At 54.5% G+C, this 19,364-nt stretch overlaps 1 protein-coding gene across 13 annotated transcripts in view; it reads left to right on the forward strand.

Annotated features, from left to right (window-relative positions):
• The first annotated feature begins 3,454 nt into the window (after positions 1-3,454).
• VDAC1 (voltage dependent anion channel 1) overlaps positions 3,455-19,364 on the forward strand; it is a 29,896-nt gene continuing 13,986 nt past the window's right edge. Inside the window, exons 1-2 of one of the 13 annotated variants that reach the window (XM_081137104.1) lie at positions 3,455-3,894; positions 5,175-5,277. In XM_081137104.1, the coding sequence (XP_080993230.1) occupies positions 5,260-5,277 (18 nt within the window). In that variant the 5' untranslated portion in view covers positions 3,455-3,894; positions 5,175-5,259. Of the gene's footprint in view, positions 3,895-5,174; positions 5,278-8,843; positions 8,932-9,482; positions 9,637-10,322; positions 10,489-12,778; positions 12,888-13,304; positions 13,410-16,532; positions 16,946-17,002; positions 17,112-17,552; positions 17,633-19,099; positions 19,301-19,364 lie in introns of those variants that run through there. The other 12 variants (XM_081137100.1, XM_081137106.1, XM_081137108.1 and 9 more) reach the window with 12 other exon arrangements.

Here is a 19,364-nt window from a genome sequence, read left to right on the forward strand (position 1 = left end):
ATTATTTGGGATTATAGCGCCTGGTTTGTCCATACATAGTATTTGTCACATTTATGGATATGTTGTCTCTCACTGTAGCCTGTGAGCTCCATGAAGAAAGGTAGGGACTGTGTCTGCATTTGTCCCGCATGGTCTCTCCAGGGCTAGCACAGTGCCTTGGGCATGCCTGCTGCTCAGGAACAGTTAATTGAGGCATGAATGAGGTGAGGTCTGAGGGGAGGAGGAGGGACCTGCTGCAGGTGAAGGAGACAGTGGGAGGCCCTCATGACTAGTGGTGGGGGTTGGGAGGGGAGGTCAGGGATCAGCCTAGTCCAGGGGCCCCTGCCCTGGGGAGGTCTAAGACTTCACAGGCCAGCAGCTCTTGAGGATCTGATTAAATCAGTGTTTCTCAGCCTCAGCACTGTAGATCTTTTGGGCGAGGTAATTCGCTGTTGTGGGGCCTTCCCGTGTAGGATGTTTAGCAGCATCCCTGGCCTCTCTCCAGTGTTTGCTAGAAGCATATCCTTTCTCTGCTGTGACAAAAACATCTCCAGATGTTGCCAAATGCCCTGTGGGTGTTGGCCTTAGAGCTGGGTTAGAATACTAGCCCAGCACCTTGGTGGGCCTGAAGCCTTTGCATGAACAGGAGCTGGGATGTAAATGATGGAGACTAAGGCCTGACTCACACTCGAGAATTTATTATTCGGAGCCCCTGGGTGACAGGCACGGCGTGCTGCCGTCTATTGGTGACAGGCGGGAGGGCACCCATGGCCCCGCCAGCCCAGGACCACAGTGAAGCAACTTGCTTGGCTGGTGGGTTGCAGTTGGGCTGACGGCAAGGGCCTCCCCTAAAGACTGGGCCAGGGGAGTCCCAAATGGGGCCAGCCAGGGTGAGCAGCAACCAGCAGAGTTAGCGGGGATGGGACATTTTCCTATCATTTTGGTCAAATGTTTAATGATGTACTGGTTAAAAAAAATCAGGCCAGCTTCATTTACCTCCCTCTTCCCTTTTCCTACAGATGCCATGATCCCTCTTCTTCAGACGCCCTCTGATCTCGGGCTTGGCCGTCAAGGGTTGGTGTCAGAACGGGGACCCCGTGAGGTGGAGAGATGCCCAGGTTCTGGCTCCTCAACCACTCCCCTTGGCCAGACTGGCGGTGGTTCCAGAAGCAACCCCCTCCCCCAAGCTAGGCCAAACCCAAATGTTTTTTATTGATTTTAGAGAGAGAGGAAGGGAGAGGAAGAGAGAGAGTCATTGATGGGCTGCCTCCTGCACGCCCCCTACTGGGGATCGAGCCTGCAACCTGGCAGGCGCCCTGACCAGGAATGGAAACAGGGACCTCTTGGTTCATGGGTGGATGCTCAACCGCTGAGCAACACTGGCCCAGTTCACCATCTTTCTTGACATGTTTCCCTTCCCAGTGCTCCCAGCTCAGCAGGGACAGCACTAGCCCCTAGTTACGCAGCCAGAAACATTACCCATCCCTGAGTCCTGCAGGCCGTACTTCCTCCCTCAATCTGCTTCACCCACTCTCCCCACCTTTCTGCTGCTCTCACCGTGGTCTGAGCCACCCTCCTCCAAGCCTGGGCGGTTCTCCTGTTTTATGCGGTGTCACCGGGGCTCACACTTGTGGCTGCATTTAGCTGGGAGCTGGGCCATGGCTGGAATGTTCTAGATGGCTACACTCATCTATCCAGTACCCCGGCTGGCTGGGGGTAGGGGTGAGGATGGGGAGGCAGTCTGGCCTCTAAGGTCTGGGCCCAGAACTGGCACAGCGTCCTTTCCACCACGTTCTGTGGGTCAGAGCAAACCCCAGGCCAGCCCAGTTCTAACGCAAGATGAGGTAGACTCCACCTCCTCAGCCAAGGACACTTTTTCTATTGCTTTTCAGAAAGAGTGGAAGGGAGAAAGAGAGAAACACTGATGTGAGAGAGACGCATCCATTGGCTGCCTCCCGCGTGGCCTGATCGGGACAAGCCTGCAACCGGGGTATGTGCCCGTGACTGGAATCGAACCTGGGACCCTTCAGTCTGCGGGCTGACGCTCTAACTACTGAGCCAAACCAGCCAGGGCTAAGACTCCACCTCTTGATGAGACGAGCGCTTGGGAGGAACTGGCCACCACCTTTGACGACAACCCACCCTGCCCACCTCCGCGGGTCAGGCTCTCCATTAAATAGCCCTCGCTTCATTCGTGTCATTTCTTTCTGCTCAAAGTCACCTCCTTGGAGAGGCCTTCCCTGACTGTCCTGAGGGGACACCCCCCTCCCACTTCTCTCCACCTCCACCCGCCTTCCTTTTCTACAGGACACTCACCAGCACTTCACATCGTGGTCCACGCTTGTTTGTTAACTGTCGGTCTTGCCCACAGGACAAGAGGGAAGGGACTGCGTCTGCCTGGCTCGCTGCCGAGTCCCCAGCCCCTAGGAGAGCGCCCGGCTCCCGGCAGGAGGTCAACACACATTTGTTGAATGAGTGAATGCTTCTATGAAACGCTTTTTCATGACACTTACCAAAGTTCATCATTACATGTTTATTTGTGCGATGATCGGAAGAAAGTCTACCTGCTCCACGAGGGAAGGAGCAGGGTGTGTCCCCGCCTGCCGTGGTATTTAGCCCCACTTCTCAGCGCAGTGTCCCGACAACAGCGGCCTGCGCTGAGCGGTGGTTTAATGAGTGAACTCCGACTAGAGGGACAGGTGGACGGCACAAATGGAAGCGTCTTCCTCTAGAGTCGTTCCTCGTTACAGCACACAGCTGCTGGGCCCTAGAGAAGAGGGGTGTAAATGAAAATGTCCTGAATTGATTTTCTTTGTAATCCCCACCCCCGCCCCGGGGAGCTGGTGTTCAGAGCAGCCACACCCTGAGTTTCCTTCTGTGAGGTTGAGGTCACAGCATTTTTCGGAGCCTGCCGCTTGTGAATAATGCGGGTGATGGCCCCACCCCAGAAATCTTAATGGGGAACCTCGGATGGCAAGACCCTGCCACCCCGCACGCCCCGCAGGCCTGCGGGTGGTGCTGGTGTGCACCGCATTTCGAGAAGGGTCCTCTAAGCTTGGACTTTCTTGGGCTGGTTTTCCTTTAGACCACCTTGTGTCTCTTAAGATCTTTTGGGAAGCCTGATGTTCAGGGTCGTGGAGAGGTCGAATGGTCCGAGCCCCTGTGGCTGGGCAGGATCGCCCTTGAGACCCAGGCTGGGAGAAGCAAAACTGGGTTCTCTCCTTCTCCAGGTTTACCGCGTGTGGAACTGGGAGGTTTGCATTTGGGGCTTAGGCAGAGAAGAGGTGGGGTCCCCGGTATGGGGGAGCCTTTAGCCCAGTTAAGGGGAAGCCAGCATTTCCCCAGGGGCGAGGAGGAGCTGGGTGGGGGGGAGGGATAAAGGGCCTAATCTTCTTACATAAGAGTCATGGAAGAACTTGTTTTGTAATCCCAGGGCAACAGGGCTGCTAAGTTTAGATTTTAACCTGAAACTTCTGGACTTCGAGAGGCATCTGAGGCTGCTGCGGCCTTGGGCTCTGCTGACACTGGCAGGAAGGGCTGTCTGTGGCTCCACAGTCTCCACCTGGGCAGCCGGAGACGGAGGCCTTAGAGGAAGGAGGGGCCAAGCAAGCGTTAGGAGAGCTGTGTCATTTCCAGAGAAAACCCCGCCCGTCTGCTCTTCCTCCCCCAGTCTCTCCTCCATCAAAGATCAGAGAAGGTCATGGGGCAAAGGGCATGAGAGGCTGGGGTGGGGACCACGGCAGGGACCCCTGGGCTCAGCAGGCAGCTCGGCGGCTGATTTGATGTCGGTCTACCTGTCACTGCTCGCATCGGAAAGAAAGCCCTTCCTGCTGGCGGCCGGGACAGTGGAGGAGGCACTGGTGGTGGGGCCAGTGAGCAAGCAACTGCTCCAGGCTCCTGCAAGGGCCTTCGGGGGTAAGATCTAGTAGGCAGTGTGGTCTCGGCCAGGGCAGGTGCCTAGTCTGACAGCGACCTCGGTCAGCCAGAAGTCAGGAGAAGACAGTCTTCCTCCTATGAGTCTGTGTGTGTGTGTGTGGCTTCGGGGCAGTGCAACATGACAGGGCGTGCGGGCCCAACTGCTGACCTTAATTTGATAATTCACGGACAGGACTCGCAAACTAACCCACTGAGGGCCGATGTACTCAGCTATGGTTTATCACAGGGAAAGAGAACAGACTAAAATCGGCCGAGAGAGGAGATGACGGGGCAGAGGACAGGAGGGTTCCAAGCCCAGAGCTCCCAGCCGTGCCCCCCAGTCGCGTCCCAGTGTGAACTTGGCAGTGATTCCTGACAGCACACCCGGAACATCGGCAGCCAGGGACGTTCCCCGGAGCCCTGCCGTCCAGAGACTTGCTGGGCTCTGTAGTCACCTTTCCACGTAACTGACATCAGCGGCCTCCAGTCCCTCGGGAGGTCCGGCGGTTACTGTATGACTCAAAACCCCCACCCTAAATCACACCGTCAGTGTATCCAGTACCGGCAGTCCCCGCCCGAAATCGTACTGTTAGTTTACCCTGCGTGGCCAGCCCTCACCCTGAGGAGAGACGCTCCTATCTGACATGACTTTGCAAGGGCTTAGAGATTATGTTCCAGAAGCCAAGGGTAAAGGCCAGACCTCATCTGGGTGCGGTTAGTTTTTTTACTGCACAGGCAGATTAAACAGCCCCAGCCCACACGGAGGCCGTGCTCCCCGCATGCACAGGCCAGGAAAGACCGTGCGGGGACCTGACCAGGAAGAGGGCCCCCACCAGGAACCGGACCCTGATCTCAGGCATCCAGCCTCCGGGACTGTGAGACATAGACGTCTGTGGTTTCATCCCCGCCGTCTGTGGTGTTCTGCTATAGCAGCCTGAGCTCAGACCCCATTCCAACAAATCACTGACAGTATTGCCTTTCAGAGGTATCAGTTTCCTGTTGCTGTTATAACAAACTATCACAGACGTAGGGGTTTAAGACAAATTTATTATTTCACTGTTCTGGAGGTCAGAAATCCAACCAAAGTCAGTCTCACTGGGCTCAAGTAAGGTGTTAGCAGGGCTGGTTCCTTCTAGAGATTCTGAGGGGAGAACACTTTTCCGGCTTCCAGAGGCTGCCTGTGTTGCGTGGCCCATGGCCTCTTCATCTTCAAAGCCAGCAGGGTAGCTTCCTCCACCCTCTCTCTCTCTCTTCCCTCTGACTCTGTCTTTCTCTTTTAGAGACCCTTGCAATTGCTTCGGGCCCACCTGGACAATCCGGCATAATCTCTCCATCTCAAGATCCTTAACAGCCACACCTGTTACGATGCTTTTGCCATGTAAGGTAACATACTTACGGGTTTGGGGGATTAGGTCGTAGACGTCTATGAGAGGTCATTGTTCTGTCCACCCTAGTTTGTTTCTCTAGGTATAAATCTTCTGGAAGCAGTAATACTATTTATGATGGCCCTCAACTCGCATTGTAGCAGAAATATTTCCCCACAGGAGGTCTTTCCTCAAGGCTATGAACCCACAGAGGGAACATGCTTCAGTTTGCTCAAGCAGGAAGCCAGGCTGCACCCCCCTCTGGCTGCTGCGCCTCTTCCTGAGCCTAGCGTTCCCCATACTTGGGATCACTGCCTTAGCTTAGGTTCCCAGGGACAGGTCAAACAAATTGCCTAACTGCTTTGCAGGATTGGGTAGTTTACATGTCTCCTGATCAACCTCATTTGGTTTTCTTAAATTTTTTTAAAAAATGCTCTCTTTTATAGTAAAGATATACTATCCTTATTAAAGACTATTTGGGACATATAGAAAGAGACAAAGGAAAAAAAAATCACTTATGGTCCCATAAATTGAAACACAACTTTCACCAATACTTTTTCACGAATGCATTTCTTCCCAATGTTTCTACCTGTGTGTATGTATATATAATTTTTAAAGCCACGGATGTGATGTTGGACATTCACGGAACTATTTTAGATCTAAGACACCTCATATTTTGGGGTATGCAGGAGAAACTTCTTTTTCAGCTTCTCCTGTTGTCCCAACTGATTACTGGTCTCCATGCCACTCAGGATCCGGAGGCCTGGCCAGGTGCTTCCCTGGATGGTGACAGTCAGGGCACAGTGTGGAAAGTCCGGCCTGAGGTTCTTGACCACACATTCTCAATCCTGGCTCCTCCTACCTAGACTCTAGCTTAGGAAATGGTTAGAGAGGTTAGGTTTTATGACAATTCAGCTCTATACTCCAATTCATTGATGCTGGTTACAAGCAGAATATTTTTATCTTTAAAAACTGATTGATATAAATTACATCTTCCATTTCTACTTTCATAGACCTTATCTTCAACTTCTGGTTACTTGGCAAAGACAATGCTAATAAATCACGTTGACCCGGGCTGGCGTGGCTCAGCGGTTGAGCATCGACCTAGGGTCCAGGAGATCTCAGTTCAATTCCCGGTCAGGGCACATGCCGGGGTTGCGGGCTCAATCCCCAGTTGGGGAGCGTGCAGGAGGCAGCCAATCAATGACTCATTATTGATGTTTCTATCTCTCCCTCTCCCTTCCTTTCTCTGAAATCAATAAAAAATATATTAAAAAAAAAAAAAAAGAAGTCACCCTGAGCCCTGGCCAGGTAGCTCAGCTGGTTAGAATGTCGTCCTAATATGCCAAGGTTGCGGGTTCGATCCCTGATCAGGGCATATACAAAAATCAACCAATGAATGCATACATAAGTGGAACAATAAATCGATGTTTCTCTTTCTCTCTCTCTCTCCCCCACTTCCACTCTCTCAAGTTAATAAAAAAATTTAAAAAGAAAAAAATCATGTTGAGGTACATCTGGTCTTGAAAAGTATGGAAAGTGTTTCAACTTAGGCTCTTAGAAAGGTGACCGGCTGCTTTCCATCTAGATATCTATCGTAGAAGCCCCATGGCTGTAAGTCAGACATAAGAAAGGACTTCCCTAAAATGAAACACTCTTACACTGCTTGGCCATCCCAGAATTAAAAGACAAATCCCATCTTCCCCGGATGTTTTATATTGTCTTGCTTGAAGGGAGAGCAGAACTGAGTTAGGACCTGGAAGAAAACCTAATCCAGTCTGGACTATGTGAAAAGGAAACTCTTCAGCTCGGACAGCTGGAAAGCACAGAGGGTGGCCTGCGGCATGACTAGATTTAGACGATGTCCCAGGAACCTGGTAGAGTCAGCTCCAACAAAGTTTGTGGACTGAGAAGGTCATTCCCTCAAAGAAAAACGGTTAGACCTGACCTGGGTTTCTTAATTCACATTACACGAGAGGCCCTGGCTGGTGTGGCTCAGTTGGTTAAGCATGGTCCTGTGCACGGAAAGGTTGCAGGTTGGATTCCTAGTCAGGGCACACGCCCAGGCTGAGGGTTCAACCCCTGGTCAGGGTGCTTTTGGGAGGCAACACATAAATGTTTCTCTCTCACATCCATGTATCTCTCTCTCTGCCCCTTTCCTCTCTCTCTCTCTTAAAAAGTCAATTAAAAAAAGTGTTAAAAAACTTTACGAGAGGACCTGATCGGAGGTCTCAGTTCAGGTGCCAACCCCCAGCCCAACCAGCTGTGGCAGAGGGAGTGGAGGTGGGGCTGGGGTGGGGTGGGTAAGCCTGGTATGGCTGTTGCCTCAGCTCAGCTCCTCTTTCAGGGTTGCTGGGGGGAGGTCAACACTAGGGCGTGAGGGCTTCCACGTCCCAGTTGGTTTCTTCACCATTTTCTGAGTGCTTACTTGCTATGTGACCCATTTTAAACTCACAACCCTCTGAAGTTGAAGCTGAGGCCTGTTGCCCAGGGTCACACAGCCACTAAGTGACTCAAAGGGTGCTCAGGTGATTAATCTGGAAGGAGCACCTAGGGGAATCTCAGAAGGGACTAGAGGAGGGTGGGCAGGGGGAACTATCCCCACATTGGGGGTCCTGAAAGGGGGGTTGGCAGGGAGGTGCTGGAGGGGAGGGAGCACCTTGAACATTTGGTTCAAGCGCCACACACACCTGGGCTTCACTGACCCAGGGCATGGCATCTTCTAGCTCCAGCGAGGTTTCTAGAGCTCCATGGTCCGTCAGAGCCACCTGGGCCTGCCCTGCCTCCTCGAGGTCCTGGTCCTCCCAAACTCGTGGGTGACTCAGTAGTTTCCCTGCCCCATCCTCTCCAGGAGTGGGCCTTTGTGTGCCCAGTGGGGATGGCCAGGTTGGGAAGCCCAGAGTCCCCAGTCAGCCACGGAGCAGCTCATGGGCCTGAGGAGAGCTCTGGCCTCCCTCCTCCACTCTTCAGGATTGGGGGGGGGCTCTTCCTCACATTTTCAATCAGACCTGAGCCCTCTACAGGGCCTAGGGCACCCTGTCTGCAAACCCCTCGCCCATAAGCTCCCTTCTTCCTCAACACCCTGTCCTCTCCTGGAACACCAGTTGCCACTTTCCCATTTAAGCTGCCGCCTCTTTCCAGCAGCCCGCCCTGATCGCCTCTTCGCAGGCCCCAGTTGCCCAGTCCTTCCATTTGTGCCACAGCTGGTTGTGAGCTCCCGTCCTGTTTCTGTTTCTGTGGCCCTCTACCAGGCCCTAGACGCCCCAGGCCTTGGAAAACGCAGGCTGAAGGCGAAGGATATGCAGAGTCTTTATCCAGGCACGAAGTCATCACTTCTTGAAGTTGGCTTGGAAAAGTCAGCCTGGGGTGGGCCTGGCGCGGGATGCCCTCGATGCGATCATCACCTGCTTAGGCCAGCGGGTGACTCCATGTTCTTTAGCGGAGCTCCGCGGGGAGTCAGGGCCGGGGTCCCCGAGGGCCCCCCCCGCCCCCGCACGCGGGAGGGAACCTGTGGTTCCTGGGCGCGCCGTGAGACCCTTTAGACAACCTTGCAAAACACAATTTTTTCACTTTTCAATTGCTCCGAAAATGGCTGCTAGCAGCTTCGCTACCGGGGAAAGCTGCTGAAGCGGAGCGTGCGGCCGGAGGAAGGGTCGGCGACGCCGGATACATGGTAAGAGCGCAGGAGCAACAGGCGTGGCCGCTACTTTGTATCCGCGCCGCCTGGGAGCCCGATTCAGTGCCCCGCTCGGGCTTTGCCGGGGTCGGGGTCACCGCATGCACCCGGCTAGGCCCCCGCGGCCCAGCGCCGCATCAGCTGCGGGGGGGGGAGGGGCTGTGCCAGTCGCGAGGCCGAGCAGGAGCCCCGGGACCCCGTGGCCTGCATCAGCGCGGGGCATCCCCGGGCCGCCGCTCAGCAACCCGAACACTTCCCGCCTCCGATGCTTCAGCCCCAGGGGATTTCCAGCAGAGGCTGCCCGGCTCCCGCGCCCCGCGCGCGCCCGTGTCACAGCGCACGCACATCCGTGCGCTTACCCGCCCCGCCGCCCCGTGTCCGGGCGCACGCACACCCCGCGCGCTTATCACCCCGCCACCCCGCGTCCCGGCGCACGCACACCCCGTGCGCTCACCAGCCCCGCCACCCCGTGGCCGGGCGCACGCAGCGCGGCTGGGGAGCGGAACCGGGACCCGGACCCGGGCCTGGGCGGTGTCCGGGGCGGGCCCCGGGGCGGAGCTCGCTGGGCCGGGCGCGCAGGGTCGGGGCGGGTCCGCGCCGCCGCCGTCGGCGCCGCCCCGCCCTCGGCCCCGCCACTCGCCTGGTTCCTCGCGCCGCGGCCCCGCCGTGCCCGCCGCTGAGCCCTGCGCCGCCGCCGCTGAGGTAGGCGCCGCGGAGAGCGGCCGGAGCTCTGCCTGCGTCCCGGGCCGGGCGCCGGGCCCCGGGGGAGCTGAGGGGAGGAGACGGGGAAGCGCGGGCGAGGGCGAGGGCCAGGGAGGGAGCGGGGCGGCCCCGCGGGCCTGCGGGGTGAGCGGCGGGCGCGCGGAGCAGGCCGCGGGGCGGGTGGCGGACGGGCCCGGGTGGGAGAGCGGGAGGCCGGACGTCGGCGGCGCCTGGGCCGGGCCCGAGCCCGCGGGGACGCGCCGGCGGAGGCGCACGGGCCCCGCGTGGAGGCCCAGCCGGCTGCAGGTCTAGGTGACCTTCTCCGCCGGCGCCCTCTGGCCCTCGATCCAGCCGGCGCGGGCCAGGCTGGCACCCGCCCGCCACCCACGCGCGCCGGGCCGAGCCCTCGGGCCGGCGCGGGCCACTTTGTCGCTGGGGGGTGAGCTCCTGGGACCACCGTGGCCCCGGCGCCCCGGCCCCTCGCGCTCTGTCCCGCCCGTGCCCGGGGGAGCGGGCACCTTGCGCTGTCGGCGCGTGCCAGCGCCATCGGGCGGAGCGGGAGGCTGAGCCGACTTAGGCCACAGGGGCCGCGCCAGGGCCGGTCCTGGGGTAGGACCTGGGGCCCGGGCAGGAGGTGAGGCCTGGAAAAGGGAGGCCCCGCGGAGTGATGTGGCCCCTCTGTCCTCAGGAACGATTCCTGTTTCTGTCCCTCATTCATTAACCAAATGTGGCGGTGCTTTTACGAAACTGGTTCAGAGCCCTTTGCATGCGAGGCCCGCGCCCTGGTGACTTGTCCAAGGTCACACAGCCGGGAGGACACCACGACTCAGTTTTTCCATACGTGGAGTGGGGGTAATTGCACCTCTTCTTCCTTGGCTTTTTTGGGAAGAATAAAATGAATTGATGAACGTGAAATCTTCAGAACAGTGCCTGGCAAGGAGAGGGCCTCGTCAGAAGCCATGACACTTAGCCTGGAGGCTTTTTTTGGGAGGTTCTGGCCCATCCCTAGTAGGTGGTTTGCTCCACGTGGTGCTCTGGACAGGGTTCAATAAACATCGTGCCAGTTGCCCTGGCTGGTGTGGCTCAGTCGGTTGAGCGTTGCCCAGTGCACCCAGTGGTTGCCCTCCCCCTGGTTGGATTCCTGGTCAGGGCACATACCCAGGTTGTGGGTTCGATCCAGCTCAGGGTGTGTGCCAGAGGCAACCCATTGATGTTTCTCTCTCACATCTATGTTTCTCTCTCTTTCCCTTTCTCTCAAAAAAAAAAAAAATAAAAAAAATTAAACATTAAAACAACAATAGCAACAAAAAAATGTAGTCCCTGTTATAGTAAATGTTAGGTATTATTAAGCATTTGTGTGCCAGGTATTGAGTAATTTTCAGGATATCCAGGAAAAATCCTTTTAAGTTTATAGACAGACAGGGTCAGGCTGGAGCAGGAAGTTGAATGTGGGTGCTAAGACCTGGACTAAGCCTAGGCCTGTTCCATCTGAGGCCCTCATCCCCTTGACCAATTCTCTCCAGAGGAGATAGGGAAATGGGTTCCTTTGCCTAATGTGCTGTTGGCAAGGCCAGGGCAGACTGCCCAGGCCTGTCTTATTTCTCTCTACCCCAGCTCTGGACTGAGTTCCTACACCGGCAGGCTTAAACCCTCTGCAGCTTTGTTTTCAGTGCTTGGGGTGGTGCCACCTGGCACACAGTAGGCACTTGAGAAGGGTCTGTGGGATAAATACAGTTGCTTTTTATCTGTGAGTTGACTTACCCTCATTGACAGGATAGTTCCAGAACATGGCTTATAGTAGGTGCTCATTAAGTATTTGTGGAATTGTTGAATGGGCATTTTTAGTGGCTGCAGGTCCAGGCCATAGTCCATGGATCCTAGATATCCTTTTTGAGGGACACACACAGCTCACTTACTTCCAGAAAATAGCCTTGTGGAGCAGAGAATCCCACAAACAGTATTTAAAGAGCTGCAACAGTGTGTACAGCCCTAGAGCAGTGAGAAGCAAAACTGTTCCTTATTTGAAGTAATTGCTCTGAACATGTTATCTTCATTCTGTGACTTCCCAAGTCCTGTAGAAAACTTGTTGAACTGGTGTTTCTGGGCTTTCAGGGGAGGGTGACATGGGTGCATGGGAATTCTCCTAAAGGCCTTGGGCCTGGTACCTCTTCCCTCTCTGAGTACTTCTGCTGGAGTTGACCTGAATAAAGAGCTTGACCCTGGGGAAGGGGGTGCTGCTTTCAGTTGATTACTGTACTTAGTTTTATTTCTGCTATTCCATAGGCACAAACATAGGGGCTCAGGAGTTGCTGGTGGGCCTCTCTGGTCCTGCTGAACACTAGGCAGATGTGGATAGTGCCCTCCAAGTTGGTGGTAATGGGCTACCTTCACCCCCAACTTTACCGGTAAAATGCTCCTGAGGCACTGACATCCACTTTGCCCTTGATGGCATTTCTCAGGATGTGACATCTTTGGTGGTAGTGACAGAGAGGCATGCAGGTGGCTGAGAGCCAGCCAAGCCTGAAGGCAGACCCTCAGCGCTCAGAGGGTCTGTGGCCTTGGGCTCCCCCTGGACTGCTCTGGTAGCCACCGAAGAAAGGTGAGCAATGGGCTCCTCAGCTGGGCCTGAGAACAATGCTCCATTTCCCTGCTTGCTCTCGGGGCTGAGGGTGAATGGGCATCTAGGCCCTTTAACCAGAGCTGTGCTGGCATTCCAGAGAGCAGATTGAGAGAGCAGATTGACACAGCTCCGACATGAGTCACAGGGTCTCATGTGCAGGTCAGGTCACTTTTCCTGTTTCTTAGTTTCTCCTCTGTAAAAGTGTGATCTTCATCATCAGCGTCATTGTTTATTGAGGGCCTGCTCAGCAGTGCTCTGAGGGCTTGTGTGACTTTGAATCCACCATCTTACAAACCTTAGGGGAGAGAGATTATTGTTTTCATTTCACAGGCCAGGAGGCTTGAGCACAGAGAAGTGAGGTAAGCATCCGAGGTCACACAGCTCAGCAGCAGTGGAGCTGGGATTCAGAGCCCCTCTGACTCCAGTGCTAGTGCTCTCACGCCCCAGTTGTCATTCCAGGGACCATTGGGAGGAGCTAATACATGTGAATGCCTTTTGAAAAGTAGAATTAATTTGCTATTCAGGGAGGAAGTTATTCTTTTACACTGATCAGAGTGGGCGTGCCCATAGCTGCGTGTAGGCTAGCTGTCAGAGCACAGCCGTCGGTGGAGTCACCCTTAGTTGTTGCAAGGTCAGTGGTACTGGGTGTCTATCAGAAGGGTCGGTTTTCCTGGGATGAGGTGGGAGGCATTTTTCCAGGACCTGGCTGGGCAGTATTCAGCTAAACAATACCTCATTATGGTCGGGGAGGACTCTGGACCCTGTGGTTCAGGGTGACCTTTTGGCATCCTGCACAGCAGCCCTAATTATAATAAGAAATATATAAAATAAAATACCTGTGTTTGTTGTATGCCTCAGGTACCACCCACTGTGCTAACTGCTTTATATTAATCTAATTTAGTCCCCACAGTGATGCTGAGTGGGGTACTCTTTCCCCATATTAGAGCTGAAGAAAAATTGAGGTGCAGGTCTAGGTGACCTTCTCTGGCAGTGCCCTCTGGCCCTCGATCCAGCCAGTGTGGGTGGGACAGGGAGGTGCCGCTAGGTTGGGACTTGCCTGTGGTCACATCTGGAGAGTGGTAGATTGCGATTGGAACTCAGGGCTGCTTGACTCCGGAGCCCACCTGCCCAAGCATTGTTGATTTTAATCCTGGTGAGTCAAGCCAGGTGTGAGGCTCCAGGGAACCTGAGGTGCCTGAGATCAGGCCGGAGCCCTGGGTGCACCTGGGACCCAGACCCTGGCATGCTGCCTGCCAGCCCAGGCCTTGTCTTGATGGGTGGGTGGGCAGGCTGCCCCCTAGTCGGCTACATTTTCTTGAGGCTTGTGGAAGGCTGTGCTGGTGGTGGCCCAGCTCCCAGTGTGTTTTAAAATAGAAGCAACAGCTTTGCTTCCCTGCCTGAGACTGATGTGGAAGGGGGAGGGGAAGACAGCTGCACCGAGAACACAGACCTGCTCCCAGGCAGTGTGGGGTGGAGTATGTGGGGAGGCTCCCGAGGGTGTTGACCCCACAGATTGGCTTTCAGAGCTGGGCTAGCCTCCTGCTGGGGAAGTTGCTTTTCCTGGTCTCCAGAATTAGGGGGAGGCACTGATCCCTAGTTGGTCTGATGTTCCTCCTATAGGCTGGTGCAGTTCTGCCCTGACAAACCACCCGGAATAACAGTGTTAGAGAAACAGCAGAGCCAAAGGCTTTCCTACAGTTCTCCCTTCCCAAGGGGAGTTTAGGATGGTGATGGTGATGGCGATGATTGCCTTGTTGGTCCAGGTCCTTGCAGGAATCAGATACGCATACAGGGTGTAAAAAAACAAAAACAAAAAAACCCCATAACTATGGGATCCTTTGAGAAGGTGTGGGTAGAAGGTGGGGGCACCAGACAAAGGGTGTGGCCCCAGGGGTCCTTTGGAACTAGGAGGGGCCTCTGGGCAGGAGCTGTGAGCTTGGGTGGAGGAAAGTAGTCACTGCCTACCCCGGGTCCAGCAGGGAGGGAGCCTGGGGCTGATGAGTGCCCTCACCTCACTCCCATATTTTGCTGATGCCTCCTGTTGGCCAAACCCCACCATAGCCCATTGATAACAGTTCGTAATGACCAGGTGTGGGGGCACAGAGCAGGGTGAGGAGGAAAGTGGATCGGGAGGGGCAAGCAAAGACCATCCACAATAGAGGATTGTGGTTACTGCTACTGTTTACTGAGTGCTCACTGTGTGCTGGACCCTCCTGCGTGCTCTACCTATTAACTCAGTCCTTGTAGCGACCCCGTAGAAAGGTACTATCGTTAGCCCCAATTTATAGATGAGCAAAACGAGACCCTGAGAATGTAAGTTATAAGTGGCTTGTCCGGCGTGACACAGCTGGGAAAGGCCGGCACTGGGTAGAACCCCTGGAGGCTCCTACCCCTTCCAGGAGTCACTGTGTCCCGCTGCCCAGGTACCCTGATGGGCTGGGAAATGCTGTGGCAGGGTGGCTCCTGGTGTTTAGTCCTAGCCCTGGGAGACCCTTGCTCTTGAAGACATTGTCTTTCAACCCCATTGGGTGTTACCTGCGTTCAGAAGCCTTCTGACTGAGCTTTGGGGACCATGGCTGCCCTGCTCCCTGGGCCACCCGTGGCAGTGGCTGTTGGCTCTTTGAGGGCACCAAGGCCCTGCTGCCTGGGTCTTCCCGAGGGCCCTCTGCAGAGAAAAGAGGATACTCCAAGTGGGGTGCTCAGCGCAGGGAGTGAGCCCAGTTTTCTCAGTGGCACCTGCAGGCTGCCCTGCCTGCTTGTTGGGCCTCGAAAGGCTGAGAGGGCGGGAAGGAGGCTCTCGGACAAGTGCCTCAGGCGATTCCCGGGCACACTCACGTCAGGTCAGGGTGGCCAAAGCCACAGGTGGTCACCTGGGAGTGGAACGTGCCCCGTACTGGCCTTGCCTGTTGACCCTGCCATCTCATTGTGGCTTGAATCTGTCCTTGCATCCGGTGTCGACACCTTTCAGGTCGCTTTTCCTCCTGGCAAAGGCAGCATGGCTCAATTTCAGACACATTGGTTGGATTTTTAAATTTTCTGCCCTTCATTTGAAAAAAATCAACATATACAAACAACTACTGAAATAGAATAAAAAGTGAAAATCCCATTTTAACTCCATCCTGCCTTAAACCCTCTTTCCGTTCCGGAAGCAGCTCTGAGGCAGCCACCTTTGCAGATCGGCTCGGACCCGTCCGCGGGGCCTTCCCACTCACTCACAAGTGCATAAAGATGTGTATGTGGAAAGGTTTTCCTCCAATTCCATGGAACTGCAAGCGACGTGCTTTTTTCATTAACTATAGCGTAGGTAGCTTTCTGCGCCACCACATACAAATTCACCTCATTCATTTGGCAGGTATCTTAATTTTTATTAATTCATTTGCCTGTTGATGGACGTCTAGGTTGCTTCTGGGTTGTGTTACAAATAACACTGCAGCGAGCGTTCTTGTGTACCCATCTTTGGTTGCCTTGGGGACTATGGTGGGTGAGTCCCTAGCAAGAGAATTGCCCCTAGGGTTAATACATTGCCTCCATTAAGGGGCACTGCCAGCAGTCGGCTCCAGAAGGGCTGTCCTGTCCCTAGTACCCCCACTTGGCATGAATGGGACTGACCATTTCCCACACCAATAGTTGATATTTCACTTACATTTTTGCTAATCTGTTGGTTGAGGGACCTTCGCAAACACAGGTGTTTCCATCACTCTCAAGTGGCTCCCCCAGGCCCTTAGAATAAAGTCCATGCTTGGTTCTGCGGTCCGAGTGGCGGTGCCCACTTCTGCAGGCACTTGGTCTCCTTAGTTCAGCTCTCCTCAGGCCAAGGTGGGGGCCGGGGTGCCCCTCGTGGTCTCCCCATCCCCTATCCAGGTGGCGCTGCAGTGGGAGCTCCTGCTTCCTGGGTACATGGCCATCTACTTGTCGGATACTTAGTTTCTGTTTTTTTTCCTACTAAAAAAACACTTGGGTGCTCATGTGCGTTTAATCATTAAACAGACATTTACAATAAATACCTACTGTGTGCCGGGCCTTGGCAACTTTGTACACATAGCTTTTTCCATGTTTTGGATACATTTATGCACGACAGGCTCTAGGATGCTTTGAGTTCAAGGGTGTGATTTTGGGGTAGCTGTGCATTTGTGGGGGCACTAGGGGGCTGGGAGCAGAGCAGCTGTCACTGCCATGCAGCTGCCAAGTCAGGGAGGGTGTCCCCCCGGGATGGAGGTTATGTAAGTGTTGTGCAGACCATGCTGGGTGATATACTATCTCTGCCCTCTGAGCTTCCAGTATGGGCTGGATTTTCATTCCTGAGCTGGAGTGGATCTTGCATAATTGTTCAAGGTCAGCCAGGGAATGGTTGGGTAGGTAGGCTGGCAGGCAGTGGAGGGGAACCAGGGACTCCTGTCTCCTGGCATGATTTATTGGTCCTTCTCAAAGTCATCAGTGCCTGCAGCCAGGTCTGCTCAGCTGGCCCTGCCCATCCCTCACTTCCCACGTATCCTTGGGAACTGTGCTCCTAAGGTTGTGCCTTGAAGCCATCACCCCGGCACAGACCTGGGTCCGGCCGTCCCCAGACAGCCTTCTGATTTCCATCTGTCCAAGGCTGCCTGCTTTGCCCAGGTTGAGTCCCTGCTTCAGGCTCAGCCTCTGGAGGCCGGGCTTCTGAAGACACGTGGTGGATGCTGCGGGGGACGGATGGTAAGCTGATTGGGGCGGAGGGAGGGCCCAGGGCCAGGGTTCAGCCTCCTGGCAGGCAGGGAATCAGATCAGAAAGCAGAGGGTTGAACTCTCTTTCCCTCCAGCACTCGCCTGAAAGACACGGATGGAATCATTATTTCTACAATAAAATTTGGTTTTGAAGCAGGTGCTGAGGACTGTGTAAAACGGGCATTTTTCTGGCTGGTGTTTGCAGTTGTGAAAAAGCTGAGCTTCTCTGAGAGGCAGAGCGGCCTCAGGCCTTCCCGTAGATGAATGCGGCAGGAGATGGGGTGGGGAGAGAGGAAGACTGCACAAAGGGGCGGGAAGCTACACAGGGCAGTGGGGGGCCAGGGCCTTCGTGAAGGGGAGTCATCCTCCTGCCACCTTGGTGGGTGTTACCTGGTCCAGGAGTGGGTTTGGTGCTGAGCTGGAGCCACGAGGAGAGCCTGGCCTTATCCGAGCCCCCCTTCTGCTATCCAACTCCCTTGTCCTTAGAGGGTGATCTCCTTAGTGGCCCTGTCCTTAGGTGATGTTTGCTGTGCTTGGAGTGTTTTTTTGACAGGTGGCTTTGCCTGTTCTGTTCGGGGGATTAGTGATGCGAGGGCATTTGGGGAACATGAAATGATGAGTGTTTTGCCATTTCCTGGGGGGGACGGACCTGTCCCGATGCGAAAGCCGCTGTGTCTGGTGAGGCTGGTCCTGGAGCCAGGGGAGGGTGCTTGGGAAGGCCCTGGCCTGCGGGGTGCAGGGAGGTCTTAGCTGACCCAGAGATAATGCCGCTGGACTTCTCTCCCCCTCCCCCGGGGCTGAGTTTGGGGCCCAGCTGGGGAGGAGCGATGCTCTGTCTGCTGAAACCTGTTAGTGCTGCTGAGGGTGGAGAGGGCTCTGGGAGGCTTGCTGAGATGTGCCCAGGGTGGCTTCATTGCTTCTGGGAGGGGCCATGCTGAGGCCTATGCCTTAGCCTGGGGGTACTTTGGAGGACCTGGGGGCTGGTTTCCTGGTCTGCCCCTGGGATCTTCCCCCGTGTTCTTTGTGCCCTGACCCTAATGCGGACTGAGCTGCCCATGGTCCTGGAGCGGTCATGTGTAAGAAAGGACAGCAACAAAAATAGGATAGTGTAAACAGCTCGCTGCTGCTCCCTGCTGTGACGCAAAAGTGGGTTGGGACGGAATTAGCAAAACCTCTGAAAGGAGTAAAATAGGACCCAGACCACAATTTTATAATGTAAAATTGTGGAAGTTTCTAGTTGTTTCTTTTACAAAGTGCTCATTGGTTTTGTGAGCTCCCCGCAATGTCTTTGAAGTTCGCTTTCGCCAGGAATGGGACTATGACCGTGATATTGTCCCCCCCCCAGATCCCTTGGGCCACTTCTCAGTGGGATCCCCCTTACCAGGAACATGCCACTTAGGCGTTAATTTGCGCGTATGTGACTGAGATGTGTATGCAGTCAGTGTGGTAATTTAGGTATGCTGTATTTTACAAGTTAATGGAACCAGCCTCTGGTTAATTGAATTCCTGGCTAAAGACTGGAGATGGAGACGATGCAGAAGATGATGCTGGCTGTCTTTAGGCTTTTAATTCTGTGTCCATGTGTCCAAGCAGAGCCTCCTAGGGACGCAGCGTGGTTTTCGAGGCAAGGACTGTTTGAGTTACTTGCCTTCCTTGGGTACCGAGGTGCTTAATAAATGCTTGTCGACTGACTTAGTGACATGCAACAATCCCAAGTAGCGCCTTGATAGTTGGTTTTAAAAAAATGAAGTCACACTGGAGCTCAATAAATGTTTGTTTGAATTAAAATATTTGGGGGAGATGTGCTTGCATTGCCTTTCGTGTGAAGAGCTGCCTGATCAGTTGGGTTTACTCTGTTCCCTGTGAGGAGTGTGATGCTCTCAAAGTGGGTTCCCCTAAAATGCAAAAGTTTTGTGAACAGTTGGGTCCATTCTGGCACACGCTAGGTGCACCGTAAATATGTGTTGGAATTAATGAAAGCAGACCCATATGGAAAATAGGTTGTCATGGGAAGCTCTGATTTCTATTCCATGCATTCATTGCCCTAGCAGTCGAAATTTTGTAAGACGATACCTTGTGTTGGCAAGAGTCCTGCAGCTCAGTAAAGTAGCTGGCTCATGGGAATGTGTCTTTGACAATTAATTCATTCAGCAAATACTTACTGACTCCTGCTATATGCTGGGCCCGTGCTCGGTCCTGGGCTGCCAAGGAGAGGAGATCTAAACTCAGGCTGACCTGCTGTCAACAAAAACTTACTGGGTGTCTCAAGCTCTGGCCACAGAAAGCAGCACAAGACAGCAAGGGCTTCTCTGCCCACACCTGAGAGGACAGGGTACCTTGAGTTCGGTGCTGATGCTTTTTACTTGTTGTTAATTATACCTAATAATTTTTTTTATTGATGGAAAACTAA

The sequence above is a fragment of the Miniopterus schreibersii genome, assembly GCF_964146895.1.
Source record: "Miniopterus schreibersii genome assembly, chromosome: 4".
Taxonomy (NCBI): domain Eukaryota; kingdom Metazoa; phylum Chordata; class Mammalia; order Chiroptera; family Miniopteridae; genus Miniopterus; species Miniopterus schreibersii.